Consider the following 19,104-nt stretch of genomic DNA (forward strand, 5'->3'; position numbering starts at 1 on the left):
TGTTACACGTTTTTATATATGTGTATATATGTAATGTCGTAAAGTATAAAAAAAGTTCTTCTTTGGCTTCTGAACTGGTTTTCACATTTTGAAGTGTTTTTTGATATACACAATCACATTAAATACTTGAAATATGAAAATTCAAAATGTTCGCTTTTCTAATATATCACCTTTATTTTCTTAACAATTTTAATTTAAAAATTATTAAACCTTAGAAAATAAAAATGGGCAGATGGACATCTTATGGTAGTTTTATTTTTTGTCATGGAAATAGAACTGATACGTATCAATATGAAAACTCGTTGATAATGATAAAAACACTATAAAGGGTAAAAATATCTGAACTATCAAAAGTTTGTTTTTCTCTTATTGTCCCCATAAATGTGTGGAGGAGTTATGTCCCCTGAATGTTCCGGTGAACTATAAAAGCTTGGTGATTTAGCTTCGTTTATTGGTAACATAGTCCTCCCAATCCACTGGACTGTCAAAATGCTTTAATGGAAAAAAGCACAAAAAGAAGTCCACAGGAAGCTGTGCTGATAAAAGACATCTGTGTGGAGGGCAGGACTGCCAACCATGGTCATTATTGTTAGTCTAAAAACATCTTTTTGTATTTCAAAATCTTATGTTTCTTATCGTTTCGTCTCATAAATCTGTATGAAATGGGATGGAACCCCACCATCAAGGTGAAGCTGATACGAACAAAAATCACAGAAATCGTAAAGATTGGGTATTGCTGTCACTTTAGCAAGCTATATACTGCTATAAAAACGTGGCATCCTGACTTCTGTAATATACAAATGACGCTAATTAGCAGACCTGATAGCAGTTGTGTTTCAGGGTTGTATAATGATTATTGAAGACAGAGAGCACCAACATTAGCACTATATTAACAGAAATGTAGGAGATTCAGATATTATTGCATATACATATAGGGGGGATAGGATTGGAGATAACTGAAAACTCTTAAGTTTTGGAATTTATCTTTCTTATCTTTAATTTTGACTTAACTTTTGCCTAAAACCAAACAAGATAGAGATGAATTTGAAAAATAAGTTAATTGATAAAAATCATATTATTTCCATTTGAATTCATCATTCCAGGAGAAATCCTGTAAACTAAGTCATCCCTGGTGAAGAGAAACACAATACTTGCTACTGTTGGGGGTGATGATGGGAGAGATTGTGGTGACATGATGTTTATAGCACCATTATCTGGTCATTAGTGAGCCCCAAGGGTGTCTCCCCCTCATAACTGACCCTTAATCTATCTTTGTAAACTGCCATCAGATAGGTCTTCACTTCCTCACACAAACATGGCTGATCTTTTGTCCAGTGATATCCAACAATGGATGTCATTAATCATGATCTAACAGCTGTATGGGAAATACAGTTATTTGCTCTTAAAATTTAAGAAACATTGGTATATTGAATTCAACAAAAATCACAGATGTGTTGTTATAGTCATTTTTACACAGATGTCTGTGTTATATTATTTTGGAGAATTTTTTATGGTTCAAGGGTCATGGGTGATGAAATGAAGAGTTTCACAAAAACTCTACCAAACTATAAAGGAATGTTGAGCTGGTGAGCTGGCTTGGTATGTATACAGACAGAGGAAACAAAAGAGAATTAGAACGTTTGTAAAGAAGTTCAACATAATGAGTTTGGTTGAAAGAAATGGACCATACTGGAATAACAGGATGTGCTTTGTTCCAGCCCCATCGCCACGGAGACTATGTTTACTAAACATGTCAGGCCAGGATAAAACATGGTTGCCCCGTTACTGAGGAAAGTCTCCCGATACAATCAGGACTGGAATCGTAGGAATCCAAATCCCCCCAAAATACCAAAACCAAAGCATAACTTAATGTAAATTTCATGTACTGTAGAGGTTTGATAGTAATTCTATATACAAAAACCAATAGGTTTCATTGTCATAGACGCTCACAGATCATATTACTTCAGGTTTCATGGGAAATAAATTTTTGAATGCAGGGAACACATTTTCTCTCATAGACATAATTTCTCTTTTTTTCTTTAACTTTTAAATAAAAGAAAATGGGACACCTTATTTACTCTGTTTTATGATCATTTATTCATTTTTTCATAGTTTCTGTGAAAACATTTCACAGCATCATTGTGTGTTGTATATTTCATTGCCGAAGATTGTTTTCTCCGACTGACTTTGTATTTTAATCAGCTTTCTGCCCTATTAAGTATCAGATACTACATTGTTCTGTATATGAGCAGCACTTCAGTGACAGTGAGGAGATGAGGACGGTATGATAGGGGATGTAAGTGGGGATCAGAAGAAAGGGCTGACAATGCCCTGATCAATCACCACAACATGACTTAGTATAATAGATACTGACACACTGTCATAATTGCCGCTCCAAATTGATTTAAATTATCGCAGAGAAGGCACCCGCCACACACAACTGTCAGAACTGTGATAACTCGGTGTCATCTTGGTTGTACTCGGCTATGTCATTCAAGCCTCTAATCGATCAAGATCAACTGCTTCTAGACTCTCCTCAATACTCCACAAGGATATGTTACATTTTTTTTCTCATTTATTTTTAATCAAATGCGATGTTCACTTCTATTATAGATTGTAATTAATTCATTGATAAATGGCTTAAGCTACCAAACAATGGAATTTGTCTATATTTGTAATGAATATTAAGGTATTGTAAAATATTCTGTAGCTTAATGGACAAAGATGAAACGGATGTGGATTTGGTTTGCACATGCTTATCAAAGTGTTTTAATCTTCAATTCAGGTTTTGCAGGCATAGATTTTGCCTTTAAACGTTCATGTATGATTTCACAAGGAAGAAAGATAATCTTTTTAAACATGACAAGGCATTGAAAGAGTAACTAGGACTACAAAGGTTGATCCTGTCCAGCTCATCTTAAAGCGACTCTTTTGAAGAAAGTGCTCCCACCAAAACTTGAGGGATCCAATTTGTTGATAAATGGAGACGAAATCTTGTCATTTTTTTGTTGGAGAATGTAATTATGTCAATCAGTGATCAGTGCCAGTGTGATAATGTCCATCATAATTCCTCACACTCTGGTGGCCTTATCGCCACGACAACAAGATGGATGGTGGCGATACCAGCCCAGGCAGCCACAATGAGTGATGGCAAACAAAGAAAGCGCTGACACATCTGAAAAATGTAGCTTCCAATACCGGCTTCTGAGGTTGAGTCAATCACATCCTCCTGCCAATGATAAATATTAGATGGCATTTTTATCCACTAACAAACGATGTGTCGGGCCTCGGTAGAAGACAACTACCATTAGTTTTTTTTCCAATCCTTAGATAAGGACTCACAACTCCAGAATTTGCCCCAGTGTTCATGTATTTTCATTTATTATTTTTACATTTACAGGACAGACAAAAAATGAAACCTGGAGAAATTGATTGATATCAAAAACAAAAGTTGAAAAACAATATACAATAACAGCGATGGGGAAAAGTAATTTTCTTCTTCACCAAAGAGACATTTTGTCAATAAATCATAGGACTTGTAAGACGGGTTCAAATGAAAATTAAATGGTTACAATATCTCAAGACTAGCAATGCTGATTCTAGGAGACATGTGGCTATTTATAGGTGTGTCAAAGGTCAGCTCCGACTGAGCACAGGGACTGGGGGACAGGATCCATTTGTTGAAGCAGTCTGTTTACATTATATTATAAAGTGTCAGTTTTGGTTTCTGTACTGACAGCCTAGTCAGCCTCTGTAAACATGGCCCCTACTCTGGCAGACCCTGTTTACTCTGGTCCTAGGGCAAACTAAATTGTTAGTGATAACCTTGGCACTTCAGTGATGTCTGCTAGACAGGGGTCAAGGGACAGGAGACACAGTAAGTGTGGAACAAAATAAGCAGTAACTGTGAGAATGGCAAGGAGAGATTGTTGATGGTGTTTGTTTATAGACACAATCTACCAGTTTGAATTGATCAGTGGTCATTAGAGACAGGAAACAATTACATTTGTTTTTTCGTTTTTATTGGTTGGCCGAGTGGCTATAGAGATCACGAGTTGATAAACCACCACTTATCTGCACCTTCCCACACAGGAGCTGGCTCCACCTTCCCACAAAGGAGCTGACTCCACATTCCCACACAGGAGATGGCTTCACCTTCCCACACAGGAGCTGACTCCACCTTCCCATACAGGAGCTGGGTCCACCTTCCTACACAGGATATGGCTCCACATTCCCACACAGGAGCTGGCCCCACCTTTCCAAACATTAGTTGGCCCCACCTTTCTACACAAAGAGTTGAATTTGCCTTCCTACACAGGAGTTGCCTCTAAATATATATCTGTCTATATATGGCAGCCCTTTACCTGTCTAGATTTATACAGATGAAAACCCATAAAGGAATAAATCCTGTTCCATTTCTGAAACTTTTCAGGCATGTTTGCATATCAGCCCCAATTTGTGTAGTGATCAATGATATTGTTAGAAGTGGGCACTTGTGTGGGGTGGCTGGACCACACATTGGCTATAGATAGCAGGCGATAGATCTGTCACTTCCTTCTCACTTCTGTGTAGTCAGACTGGCCTCCTGCTCCCTTCTGATTGTGGCAGGGAGAAGAAAAAACAATTCTCGATTACAAAACAATTAATTTTTTATACCTTGAAGGATTTGTACAGTAAATGTACATGTTTTGTGTTGTAGATGAACCTAAAGAGAAAGTTAACAAATATAAAATTCCAGTATAAAATGGTGCCTAGAACAAAATCACATGAATAAACAGCTAATCAAAATTTTTTCTTTTTATGTTTTTCAGTTCAATCATCCGCAAATTCATCATATGCTTCATCGAAAAGTTCATCTCCTATAACCATGGATACAATGAAGAGAATGTCTGTGTCTCCTCCAATGGCTGCCTCTCCATACCATGCATCCCCACACTCCCAGGCATCACCACGACAACGCAGTCCTCATAATGCCAGCCCCGCCCAGGCTTGGACCGAACATCATGCTGTACCCACTGGTCAGGAAATCCCACTGAATCTCACAAAACCCAAGGCTGAGTTTAAGTTAGAGCATATGGACAATGGGTATGGTATTGGGCATGGAGCACATCCGGAACCAATAGTGACACCTCCACCAGCTCATAGTAACCATAGGCGCCAGACAGCTACATCAACGCCACCTACAGACACAGCAACGTCATTTATGCAGACACGGTCACCCTTTGGCCTGCCCCAGTATGTGACCAGTCCTTACATGATGACAAATCATCTTCCTGTGTCTGCAGTCCTCAACAGTTTGTCCGCCCACTCTCCGCTCCTCAATGGAAAGTCACATTCCGACCTAGAGAAGGTAAATACTTTGTAACCTTGTGTCAGGTTAATATTGTACAATTGGACAAGGATGAAATGAATTGTAACCTTGTAATCAAAATATTTTCAAAAGTTTCAACACCGATGTTAATTCTTTTTGCTATTCAGTGAGTAATTTCTTTTTTAAAATCTCCATTATCTGAAAGATCACAAAGTTAAGCCTTTGATGATCGTGTCTGTTCCATAGCCCTGGTCTAAAATTGAATAATTCTATATGCCACATTACAGACAACATTAAAAAAAAACTTCCTCTCAAAACTGTTAGGGAAGAATTCATGTCTTTGATTTGTAAGTAATTTGTCATGCATTGTAATTTTCGTAGGCCTCATAAATCAACAAAACAATTGGTGATGTTTTTAATGTCTGAAACAAACATTATTGTTAAAGACATCATTTAAATTAGCTTTGATACATTCCGGGGTTCAGGGAGGGGGAGGTAGAAAGATGTGTACATCAAGAGCTGAAACCCAGGAATAAAAAGCTGGGTTGTTATACCGGTAAATGGTAGTACGGTTGAAGTGAAACGAAAAAGATTATTTCAGAGAGAAAAAAATTGTGTCGAAACAATGGACACAAAACACATTTATTTTGCCCAGCCATTGGGGAGGTCCAAATGAGACAAGATTACTACATCTTTGAACAATGCTGTGTGCAGTGGTACAGGAAATGGGATAAACAGAGGCAAATCTTTATATATAAAGCTCGTTTATGTAAAGTCATCTCAACTCTGAGTGTAGCTGTAAAAACCAAGTCAGTCAAAAATATAAATCTCCTTCTTTATGCATACTCTCTTTGATAACTGGAAATTTGATATTCAACAGTTTTGGTATCTTTGGAAAAATCATGGCCTATTTTATGAATACTGGGTATAGTTTCGGCATGATGTGGTAAAGAGCCCTCGTGACACAGACTAAGGGAATCTATAAACATGATATGGTAAAGAGCCTTCCTGACACAGACTAGCAAGACCTCTAGGCATTATCATTAAAATAATTACTATCTTTTCATCCACATAATGAACTTGTACAAGCTGATATGATATGTCGACCATTTAACATGAAATTAAGATTCACCAAAATCTTGGTTTGAGATAAAAACGCTGTACATGTCTGATCTTCCTGATTCCCTTTATAAATGTGGTAGCCTACGATTTGAAATCAACTCCAAATTTCTTAAGATATCTTGGTCTAGCATCGCCATGGTTACAGGAAGTGGCTCTTGAAGGGGTGTGTTGAAGAGCCCTGACAGTTGGGAGATTGTTGTAAGATAATTGTTGTGTTAGCAAGTCTTCGAAGAAAATCCAAACATTTACTGGGCTTGGGTGCATCAGATTGGAAGTTTTAAACGCATAACCACTGCTATAGTGCAATTTTATCTATGCAAAACTAATCGTATAAAAAATAGTAATATACAAGTTAATGTGGAGATTTATCAGTCTAAGGGGAGTAACTCTGGCTAGATTGTTTTGAATAAAATGATCTGCTTAAAATAGACTTCAAAACATGGTACTTTTCAATACATTTTATGTTAGTTATAAACTGCATTACAGAGCTAGCTATATTATATATTTGTTTATACTTTACTATAGCGAAAAAAATGTGTGTATGATGTCACAATTAATGTTGATATTATGAAACTAATTAGTCATCTCATTGTAACCTGACCACTTGTGTGTTGACAGGAGAGCCTGGTACAGGAGGTTTTGGCACGTCAGTTACAACACAGTGTGAGTGGACCAGTATTTCCGGGCCTGCATCTACCCCTGTACACCGGTGCCGCCTTCCCTCAGCTCCCTCAGGTTAACCCAAGCATCAAGGGACGAGCAGATAATTCCCCTGAAGACTCCCCTAGCAACGGTGCTTATGTCCAACACTTACAAAGTAATTGTGCTGTCTTTGGTACTTTACCAAATACTGAGTCACGTTATAAATAAGCCAGTGATGTTTTGAAATTAAAATTCAATATTCATTTTTGGTGTTTAAATGGTACATTTAACTTAGAAAATAGCGATTTTCATTTTAATTTGTTTTTTTAGATTTAATTGATGTAGAAATAACTGTTTCTCTTGATTAATTACAGGTAAGATGTTTGGTGCAAAGATAATTCGTTCCAACAAGGAGAAAAATGACCCATCTCGACCACACATCAAACGACCAATGAATGCCTTTATGGTTTGGGCTCGTGAGGAACGTAGGAAGATCCTCAAGGCATGTCCTGACATGCACAACTCAAACATTAGCAAAATCCTAGGTGAGTCTTGTGAATGGTAGTGACGTTGGGACTTGTCCTGAAACAATATCTGTACATACTGGTAACCTGTTTCCATAGATAATTGTATTTCATTATGTTTGCATTGAAACTGACCTTCTTGTTTACTATTGTAGGAGCTAAATGGAAGGCAATGACCAATGCAGAAAAACAACCGTTTTATGAAGAACAGTCTCGTCTCAGTAAACTTCACATGGAGAAACATCCAGACTACCGATACAGGTAAAGAAACCATCTGGCATGTCGAATTTATCTTGTTTATTTCATAAATGGTGGAATTCAGAAACGTGATAAGATTGAAAGAAATAAAAATAACACTTTAACAAATATCCAGATAGACCCCAGTGTTATCTCTCTTGACGGACAATTCTGTGGGATAAAATTTTGAAACACTTAGGCACAAAGATATTTTCATCACACATTTGGTTTAATGTGAGTGAAACCCTATATTTTGGTCTGTAAACAGAACCTGTTGTCTGTAATTTGGCCATAAAATTATGTCTAATGATCTCATTTCTCCACAGACCCCGTCCAAAACGTACCTGTATAGTTGATGGTAAGAAGTTAAGGATTTCGGAGTACAAATCTTTGATGCGGTCACGGCGACAGGATATACGTCGAGTTTGGTACGGGGATTCGGGCACCACCTATGTGGAAGGACTCTTAGGTACATATTTGGTGTTTAGGGGGCTTGTATAGTTTCAGCAAGATTTGTCTTTTTAATATGCCTTTTTTGGAAATTGGAAAATCTTGGGTAATCATTTAATATTCAACTTCTCATCTACACAAGTCTGGTCTCCAGGTATAGTGTTAACAACAGGAAGTAGAGCATTTATTTGATTATCTTTTTATGTAAATATGTGAAAGAACCATTTTAAAAATGTTGATATCATGAAATGATTATTAGTTACCTGCCTAATACTAAATTTAATCGTTTGTAGGAGAGCAGTCACCCAATGCTGGTTTCGAGGGGGAGCAAAAGTTAGCTGGAACTGATGGTGTGGTTGGATCCCGAATGGAACACGGAATGTTAGGGGAGTTAGTTCCCGAGGGGGACAGTAGTGACAATGATGACTACAGTGATACTATGGAACATCTGTCTGACGTCAGCCTTGACACGCCCATGTCGCTAGCGCCGGGTAGCTCGACACCTTTCAGACCAGGACTCAACTCTCATCCCATTGCTGCCACGGCAACAACATCATAGCTTCCAATGTATCATCATTTCCTTCTACAGACATAAATGGCAGCACGGTGAACGTGAGATATCATACAAGAACTTAGATGCTGGTGAACTTGTATTTATGAGAACGAAAGATTTTTGTGATTCTTAATGGAAGGGGCCTCGATCTGTGTAATCCTTGTATGTAGTGATCAAATGTGACACCTTATAGTGTTATTATAGAGTCCTCTTCATCAAAATCCAATAGAACAAGGCCATCCAATACCATCTGACACTGTTATTACTGGTGGGCTGCACAAAACAAATGTAACGGACATTCCAAATACACCTTGCCAAGAGACACAACCCTTATTGTGAGTCAAACAGACATTTCGTGAAGTACGAGTCAGACATATATATATATGCTTAACTTTTTATTTAGTGGTTCTGAGTCTGACAAACGTTTGACTTTACTAATTCTGGGTCAGACAAATGTTTGCATACATAGTGCAGAGTGGTGTTGCCATAGTGACATGGTGCTAGATGGTCTGTAGATTTATAATAGATGTGTGTTGTTACGGATAGTAGGATGTCTGTCTAGTGATGTTTGTTGGTGGGTGGGGGGAAGCTGTTAAATATAGATTTGTGAGATTGGTAAAGTGGGATATGCTGGTAGATTTAAGGGACGGGTAGGGTTAGATTTCAGGGAAGGTGCAGTGGGATGGGTTTTGTATAGAGAGACAGGTTGTGTATGCGAGGTGACTATGTTAGTTGTGATAATGCTTGAGAAGCCACCATAACATCCATCCAGCCAGTCAAAATAGCAATATATATTACATATATATATATATATATATATACTCGTCGCTTATAAATATGTATTTTCATGGCCATGACGATGTCCACAGACGGGACTTAACACTCTGTATAGTTTATGTATGTGACTGTAGTATATATGTTTAATGGTAGACAGGACCACACATCACTGGTTCATTTCGTTCCACTGCCTAACCAATCATAATCAGTTTTAACTTATATATTGCATACTTCTACATGATTGGTGGAGGTTTTCCATCAATCGCATCAATGTAACTATCCAATACTGGGTCCAAGATCTACTAATATATCATCCAGAAGGTTTTTTTTTTTTTTTGTCTCTATTTTTTTTTTTTTTCTTAGTATGACTTGATGATATTTTGTTAATTGTTATTGTTTTAAATGTTACAACCTTGGGAAGAACTGTTGCACCCTGGGACACCTTATTAGGCAATGTGGTACTACTCACTGTGTAAGAAGCTGCTATCCTCTTTGACAAGATGAAGCTTCCCATAGAGTTCCAAGTTGTGGCTTTCTAGGGCACATTCATTACATAGGCACTGTGGTGCTTTCCCTCCAAATACCGACCTGTAGCTTCCTAAACACCTATATGTAGGCAAGGTGGTGTTTTCCTCTGAAAACAGTAACTGCTTTTCAGCAATGAAACATCGCTGATTGTTATAAACAATATTCCTTGTACTGATTCTTTTTAAGTTAAATGTGTCAGAAACTTTAAAACAGATATCACTGAAAAACTGTTTTGGCCAATGAAATACCAAAATTTAAACTAAAATTGTGGAAGTTGCATCGAAAAATACAATGGCTTTATACCTTTAGAATTATTTCAAACATACCTCTCTTTTCATAATTGATTAGAAAATTTTAAAAATTTGATTTTCATATAAATTTTTTTGTGTTGTCACATGTTAATTATTTTACATTTAGAAGAAAAAGGTAATTTTTAAAAAATTAGTACTACTGCTGAACTCTGCTTGTGGTATCGGTTTTAAGGATCGTGTTAAGCTACATCACCAGCACAAATGTGATGTACAGAGGTTTCCCGTATTGTTATCTCTTGTCACTAGTTACATGTCTGTGAATGTATGTAGTCTGTCAGTTATTTTTTTGTTTCTTGTTATTTTACAAAAAATATTAATTATATAAATCATGTGAATATGTAGAAGTCAAATACAATTTATTATACTTGTAGTTAAGTTGAAATTGACAATGTACTTTTTTTTTATTTTACTTATATATACATTCATTTTTATCTACTTAAGAAAAGAAATATGCCTTATCTGATCAAACACAAACTTTGTGAAATCCATCTGTCAACTACTGCAAAATTCTTTGTCCCTTGATAATGATAATGATGAGCTGCACATTTTGCAAGTTATCTCCCCTTAAGTCTTTAAATAAATTTCAAAATCATATTCAAACCTATGGTTCATTGAATATTTATAATTTCATCAAATCATGCAGACTTAAATACAAATTTTATTTCAATGTTTATGATTAAAACCATATCATGTTATGTTCACATCATTTCCATCCCATAAAATGATTATTTTTTTCACTGGTTAAAATTGCATGTGTGTCTCCCTCTGTCTTATTATTATAGCTAGTCTTTTGACAACAATGCAGTTCACCGAAAAGGTAGTGCTATCAAGTGTTGAACAAAAGGATATATCTTCATGCATATGGTGGTTCAATGTTCATTTAAATACTTCACTTCAGTTTCAGTTTTTACTTGTTAAAATACAAACCTATTGGGATATCATGGGTCTTAATGACAGAAATGTTTTAAATACTGAAATTTTGTATGTTTATGACCTGACACAACTGCCATTGTACAGATATAAATAAAATGGTGCATTTATGTTACAGTAGTTGCCATGGTACCCTCATTACTTTTTGTCCCACTTGACGTTGACTCTGTTGTCATGGTAATTTGATCTCATATACTTTGATGCTGTTGGATATCGAGGCAGAATATAATGCCTCTTTCCCTTGTTGTAGTAGCGCCTTATGTATCCTCGCATAATCTGTGTCATTGCCTTCTCATTTTTATTGCCTCGTTTATAGAAATATATACTACATAAACAAATTTACTGGTAGACCTTAATTATTTATACGGTATTTTTTATCATAGACATTTCAAACAGTGAATATTACAAGACCAAGGCTTGGATTTGTCGCAAACCTTCGGTACTGTTTGAAGCTACAAATAGTCCTTGTCACACCTTACCGCTCCGTTTGTTAATGCTGGGATAGCATTTGTTATATAGTTATTATGGCATGGTTACCTGTTTATTTTGTACCTGACAAGTTTTTATCTTTGACCCACGTACTGAGCAGATAAAAACATTATTGTTAATTCCTTGCTATTCTACAAATTGTCCTGTCATGAGAAACACGGGAACAAAATGAGAAACAATGAGATATGACAAATGCAATTTATTCTTGAACGAAGGAAGATATTGCAGGTTGAGTATATTTGGTGTAGAAGATTAAGAGAATTTGTCCATCAAAGACATGAAATTCCTACTTTTACTTCTCCTGTTTAAATGTAATGACCTTATGACCAGTAATTATTGCTTTCTTGTCTTTCCTCTGCTGTTTTCATGGTTATCATGACAACCTGCAGTTATCATGACTACCTAGATACTTGCATGGTTGTCGTGATCAGCTCTTTTGGTACTAGGTTGTCACAAGCTGTTTGTACACAGTTGGCATGATAAATTAAATTAAAACTCAGTTAAAATAGTAGCTAAGACTGCATTTCCAAGCAATTATTTGTCATTCATTTCTTCAAAGTTTAGGACTTCTATCAAAATTTTCCCTTTTTTATCTGACAAATTAAGAATTTGGTTATAATTCAATTTCATTTACACAAAAAACCCAAATAGATATATATATAGAAAATTTATTGTATTAGAAAAGTTTAAATTGATAATCTTTTATACAATGTAATATGTATACCAGTAGTTGGAAACCTGCAGCAGTCACTACTTAGGTTATCACTCCGATATCAGTCACATGATCAATGGGTGTGGTCACATGACACCTGAAAAGATTGTGGTCTCATCCCATTACTTTGGTGTGGGTGTGGTCACAAGACATAATGGTTGTGGCAACATGTCTTCTGGTTTGTAGGTGTGGCCAGACGACACATTATCAGGAGAGTGGCCACACATTACCTGGTTTATGGGTACAGTGGCGTGTCACTTGGGTCGTGACCACGACTACTAGTTGCTGTCAATTCTAAATGATTTATCTACAAATAGGCTTCTTTTTATTATAGTTTAAGTTATAGATTTGATAAATTGATTGACTTTGTGAGAACAAATTAATAAAATGTTTTATTAAAAGAACAATGTTTTTGTTTTCTTGAATTTTGTGATATACAATGTTGGAGGCAAATTCATTCGATAACTTGACATTCATTTATACAAACCGATGTTTTACCTTATCTTTTGCTCGACTCCTATCTGGGAACATGACGGTCGCCATGACATCCAAAGTAAGCGGGATATTAATTCTGTTTTGTTATTATGGTTAGTGTAGCTTTATATATATGAAGTTGTCAACTTCAATCAAATGTATATCTCCAGTCTGAATCTACTTTTCTGTAAATGCTTAATGTTGAAATTCAGATAGAAAAAAAAAGAGACAAAAACCAAATTTTTACATTTTTTTACCACGAACATGTATATGTGTGTAACAAAAAAGAAAAACCTCCACTGCATGGAATAAAATGGAAAACCAAGTGGACACAGATAAATACAATAACCTGACAACAAAAACAGATGAAATCTTGAACTTTCAGCAAGTATCTGTCTAATATCCATCTTTTCTGAATGTCATAACTTTACAACTCTTTGACAGATATTGACCAAACTTTTGTTTATTTTTGTTTTCATTTCCTTTTCACACTCCAGCACTCACTTTTAAAAGTCAAACAGCTCAGATGTTCTAACACCAATTGTAATATTCACTATGATAAACATCTCGTAATACACAATCAATGTTTGGTACCAGAGAGGTTAGTATCAAAAGCAATGAAATATGATTAAAATGATAATATTTAAAAAAACAAAAAATACCCACTGTCCCTGATTTTTGTTCAATAAGACACAGGAAAGAAAGATTTATTCTTTTTAGCCTTATCATGGTCACAATGATGCAAGTTATTTTCATTTACCAATGCCATGTTACATCGCAAATGAATTGGACTTCATATTTGATTTTCATTGTCTGTCCGTCCGTGGCTTGATTAGATATACAGTATACCCAAGCAATATTCCAACAGAAGAGATGAAGTTTGTCTGGTTGGCTGGGTGAGGCACCGAGCCATCTCGGCTTCGATTCCAAGTAAAGGTATGGGGTCACCTACCCAACCACATGGGTTTTCCCCTACTTGGCATCCTCCCACAGTAAGACCTCCACAATGCTTCCATTTGGGCCAATAAGAGCGATTAATATAAGCTATTAGCTTATTTTGTAATTGTTTTAAGATAGAAATAAAGTTTGTTTCATTTAAATTCCAATCCCAGTAAGATATATCAATGTCAAATTTCAGACATTGTTTTGTCTTGTTGATAAAGGCAGTGTCATCAACTAGCCTGGATCACCAGATATTTGTTTACATTGATCAATATAAAAAAAACTGATATCAGGATTTAATTTGATCAAATTAATTTTAAATATTCACAGAAAACAATCTGAATACATACTTTATAATAGAATTGATATATAAACTATTTATTTTATAACAATTTCAAACAAGTTATTTCAACTTATACTAATCACTCTTTTTTTTTTATCTGAAGATGTTTTAAAAACACCTTGTCACCCTTGATTTTGTTGTGAAGGGCTGGTTGATCACACTAATGAATTCATCATCACAAATATAATGTGACATTTGACTTTAGGGTATCATGGTTGGTACAACTGATCAAAAATTGAATCTCTTCAGGAATATAAATTGTTCTGAAACCATCCCTAAATAGATTAATGTTACGGAATGAAATACTAGCTAAATGTTTCAAGTAGCTGAAACAAGTTAGAAATGAAAAATAGGTTTTAAATAAAAATTATGTTGAATAGAAATAGTTTAGCTTTGAAAATGACTCCATTATAAGGGATTTTTATGTTAATCTGTCACAATTTTATTTGTTCAAAGGAATATTGGCGGGTATCGACTGTTTAAAAAATGGCGGGATGGGGGGGTTGGGGGGGGGAATCGTTAGGATCTTTACTTGAGTTTTGTTCATGGAAAATAGAAAATTCTGTGAGGCTGTCATCATTGATTGTTGTGTAGTTGTACGCAAATGAGAAACAAGAAGGAGTTATATAAAAATTAAGAAATTTGTGTAATGGGGCTAACCAGAGACGTATATATCACGTGATATATACGTCTCTGGGCTAACGCACCTCTCCTGGATTTTTTTTTACTTTTCTCAAGATCAATTCTCTTTCAGTCGCCTCCATGGTTTAACATAACAAGATTTGGTGCTCTAGAAAGATGAAGGTATTCTGCTTCATTGATGACACCTGCTATATAGATCAAATATCGGTCAATCCAATTAAGTTATATCACATTCTCAAACCTCTTGAACCTCAAATGATAGCAACAGTTCTGTACGGAACGACTCTAGCATGTATTCACTCGAAACACAAAGGGTTATTTCTGTTACCTGGGGCCACCATAACCCGTTGTCGCTTCCAGGAATGTGTCACCTCTCCAATATGACAGAGTTTGGCCAGTGTCCCAGGCTCTATAACTCCGCTACATACCGTGACCGAAGGTTTCGTCTCAGTGGCATGGAGTTGTATATGTATATTCTGGCTTTTCCAAAGCCTTCTCATGACTTCTCATATATATGTATACTATTAAATGAACCAATTAGAGATTTCGAAACTACTAAATCATTTATGCTATGCATAATCTTAATTTGAAAATAAGTACGTCTACATTTGTTTCCAAGAAGCGAGATATTGTACAAGTCCGGTGTGTCAGTCTTATTCGGTTTCGTCGTTCATTTTACGTTGTCGTGTGGCCAAAGGGAGGTAACTACTACAGCGATCTTTGAGACTTTCTGATACCTGAACGACTCCCTCGCTGAGGTAAATTCGGTTAAAACTATTAAGGGTGTTCTATTTGTTATCCTGTATATCTTCAGGTTTTGAAACAGTTGTTTGTAAGTACATATATACAATATTTTTTTCGTTATAATTCATTGCTTTATGAGAAACAGTCCGAGTTTATGATGCAACATCCCACCGTCCACAAATTGATAGAAATACGTCATAATATATGCTGCTCCCCTGAAGAAAAAACAACAACTTGCCTAATATTTTGTGACATGTCTAAATCGTTTGACAGGGTGTGGCACAAGGGTTTATTGAATGCATACGGTATAAAAGATGCTTATTAAACTGGATGAAAAACTACATATCTGATAGGCAACAACAGGTTATTGTTAAATGTGAATTTTCACATATAGGATATACAGATGCTGGCGTTCCACAAGCAAGTGTATTAGGGCCACTTTTGTTTTTAATATATATAAACAATATCGTTGATAACTTGAATAGTATTTCTCGTCTTTTCTCTGATGATACTTCTTTACTGTACTCTTCGTCTTCTTTTGATATTGAAATGCACCTCAATAGAGATTTAGATATCGATGTTCGAACGATTCGCTTACAAAATATAATCCTTAAAAGACAAATGTGTTATTACTATCTCATTATGGATACACTCCACACTTACAGCTTGGTAACGAAATTTTGAGATGTGTTGAATGTCACAGGCACTTAGGTGTAACATTTTGTGCAGATGCAAAGTGGTCGATACCTATTTCAGAAATTAAAATATCGTATTTGAAAAAGTTATCAGTGTTGCGTTGGCTGAAATTTTCGCTAAGTAGGAAACATTGTTAAGAATATATAAAGTGTTTGTATTGTCTGTGTTAGAGCATATAAGTTTGTTCTACGTCAGATGTTAACAAACTAGAATACGTTCAGCTGGAAGCAGTAAGAGTTATTACACTGGCATGCCTTCTTTTTCTGGTAAAAACTCTTTGTATAAAAAATCCCAACTTGAGCTGCTTACTGAGAAAAGAAAGACTAATAGACTTATTCTTCTGCATGAACTTCATAATTACTTAACTCCGTCTTATCTAACTGACTTTACTACTTACAAGGTGAGAAGTGCTAAAAACTACATTGTTCCTAAATTCATATTATCAAGTTCCTTCCAATCTTATTTTCCATCTATTATAAAGTTGTGGACGCTATATCAAATAACGTCAGAGAGCAACCGCCCATCAATAGTTTTAATCATTTAATTCAACAAAACATCGATTCTTTACCCAATTTCTTTTTAGTTGGTAAAGAAAATCTAGTGTTAGTGATCTATTATGTGACTCTCCATATTTCACTGATGCGGAAAAATAAAATATTTTTCATACTGAAAAAACAAAAGACAGTAAAAGATTCTAAGGTCAAGTCTACAATAAGTAACATTTCGTTTCCCGTACTTTCGATTCTGATTCTTAATTTACAAATATTTTATTAATGTTTTATTATCGCTGTCATGTACATAGTGTCATGTATTACTACGGAGAAGGCAATTCTAAGTTGTGATAACTTGTGTCTAATCCGATTGTAATTGTTAAATGAAATATGTTTGAATCAAAACTAGGAAAGAAATATCAGACAGCGCCATTATTTGAAATAATAAGAATATATATGTTTTCATGCCATGATTTAACTACTATACAACAGATGTACTTGGCGAGGCACAGTGGAGGTTATGTATAGAATAAGCGAGAGGCACTTTTTGCGATAAGAATATGTTTAATCTTAGAAGTTACTAATAATAGCATAAACTCTGAACATAGACAAATATCACACATTATGTTATTTACGGCTCCACTCTTAAATATGGTATTAGTATGGATCCCTATCAAAAGCTACTGAATGTCAAAACCCAAGGGCAAAATAACAACAATTGTTCTTTACTTATAATCTTGTTCGGGTGACCTTCCATTTGAGTGAGTACACTTATTTTTTAAACAAATTTAGAAAGTTTAAAGAAAAATGGTAAATTTTGTATCGAAAGGTTAACTATGATAATGTCCAACTGATTTATTGTTGTCTAGAAGTCCTTCAAAGCGATCGGTTCATAAATCCACTTCTTGAAAGAAGCGCTTACTTCAAATAATACTTGTATAATTATAGCATTGCCATCATACGGTCATATACGATACTGCTAACCCCGTTGCGAAATAGCAACACAACCAAAAATAAAACTAAGAAAGTAGCTAAAGATTCAGTTCTAAACACAAACATTTAGTTTGCCGATAAAGTCTTAATGAAGATACTTTTTTTTTTTTTTTTTTTAGCTTAACGTCCTTGTTCCGGTTATAACCGAGCCTAGGACACTAAGGGGGAGGGGGCTGGTAGGGCCGAGGCTTTAGGGTGTGCAATTTCGCTTTTTAGTAATCACCAAACAGGTCTAATATGGGGAGGACAGATCTGACTAAATCTATACCCTAACGTCTAAAAAAAAAAAAAAAAACAACTGGGGAAATTTTGGACTGTCACAGAAACGCCTAGTCCTACTCTAGTCTCACTTTATATTTCCCTAATATAAACCTATGCTCTGTGGCGGCTAGCAGTTAGCCTTCTCTTTTTCGAAAACCAGCAGAGGTTCTTTAACGTGCACGGCGTGACTCATGTACACCGGACCCCGTTTAACGTCCCTTCCGAAGGACAAGAAGTTTTAGAAGATAGCGGGAGAGAGTGTATGGGAAAGTCGGAAATTGGAAAATAGGTTTAGCTTGTTAGCTGGTGTAGGTTTGTTATTTGTAGATGGGATTACTAGCCACCATTTGACAAGGTTAGTCATGCTGGTCTAGAGTGGATTTTAAAAGTGGGGAACTGTGTTATTAAGTTCAGTTATGAGAGTGGATGTGATGGGGTGATGTAAAGAATGTGCTGGAATTGGTTTAGCGTAGATTTTTGGGATTAGTGAGAATAAATGTGAATTATTATACAATCGATGTCGTTCGGGAGACTGTAGATTACTGTGTATAATCGTCTACATGTCTACCCTACTAGAACAGGGATTTGTATATTAAAAGGTGGAAGGAGGTAGAGTGGAAGAGATTTTGTAATGGTTGTTGGCTGTTGGCTTTGGGTTTCGGCCCAGTGTATGTTGTATTTATGTAGGAGATGTTTTTGTGTATGTATGTGGTGTTGTGGGTATGGTTTAAAAAAAAAAAAAAAAAATGGGGGGGGGGGGGGAATCTTAATGTTTTTTTACAATGTCCCCTGCTAAGGGATGTGGTGTGTGTTATTGGCATGTATTAAAGGGTATTGTTGGTATGTGTGAGGTGGTGAAATTATAGTCCTGTGTCCAGTGTTGAATACACCTCCCTGTAAAGTCAATTACAGAGGGCTGTGTATCCTGGTTT

General features: G+C 35.8%; 1 protein-coding gene across 4 annotated transcripts in view; it reads left to right on the forward strand.

Moving 5' to 3' along the window:
• The window catches only part of LOC132558037 (transcription factor SOX-13-like), an 85,962-nt gene extending 75,165 nt beyond the window's left edge, over nucleotides 1-10,797 (forward strand). For 3 of the 4 annotated variants that reach the window (XM_060222561.1, XM_060222559.1, XM_060222562.1), the window contains exons 4-9: nucleotides 4,812-5,350; nucleotides 7,052-7,250; nucleotides 7,450-7,620; nucleotides 7,755-7,860; nucleotides 8,163-8,305; nucleotides 8,580-10,797. In XM_060222561.1, coding sequence (XP_060078544.1) covers nucleotides 4,812-5,350; nucleotides 7,052-7,250; nucleotides 7,450-7,620; nucleotides 7,755-7,860; nucleotides 8,163-8,305; nucleotides 8,580-8,845 — 1,424 coding nt within the window. In that variant the 3' untranslated portion in view covers nucleotides 8,846-10,797. The remainder of the gene's footprint in view (nucleotides 1-4,811; nucleotides 5,351-7,051; nucleotides 7,251-7,449; nucleotides 7,621-7,754; nucleotides 7,861-8,162; nucleotides 8,306-8,579) is intronic. The other variant, XM_060222560.1, reaches the window with a different exon arrangement.
• Nucleotides 10,798-19,104: the final 8,307 nt, after the last annotated feature.

This window comes from Ylistrum balloti, unplaced genomic scaffold, assembly GCF_031769215.1.
Source record: "Ylistrum balloti isolate Yb309-2 unplaced genomic scaffold, AGI_CSIRO_Ybal_v1 Utg370746, whole genome shotgun sequence".
Lineage (NCBI taxonomy): Eukaryota > Metazoa > Mollusca > Bivalvia > Pectinida > Pectinidae > Ylistrum > Ylistrum balloti.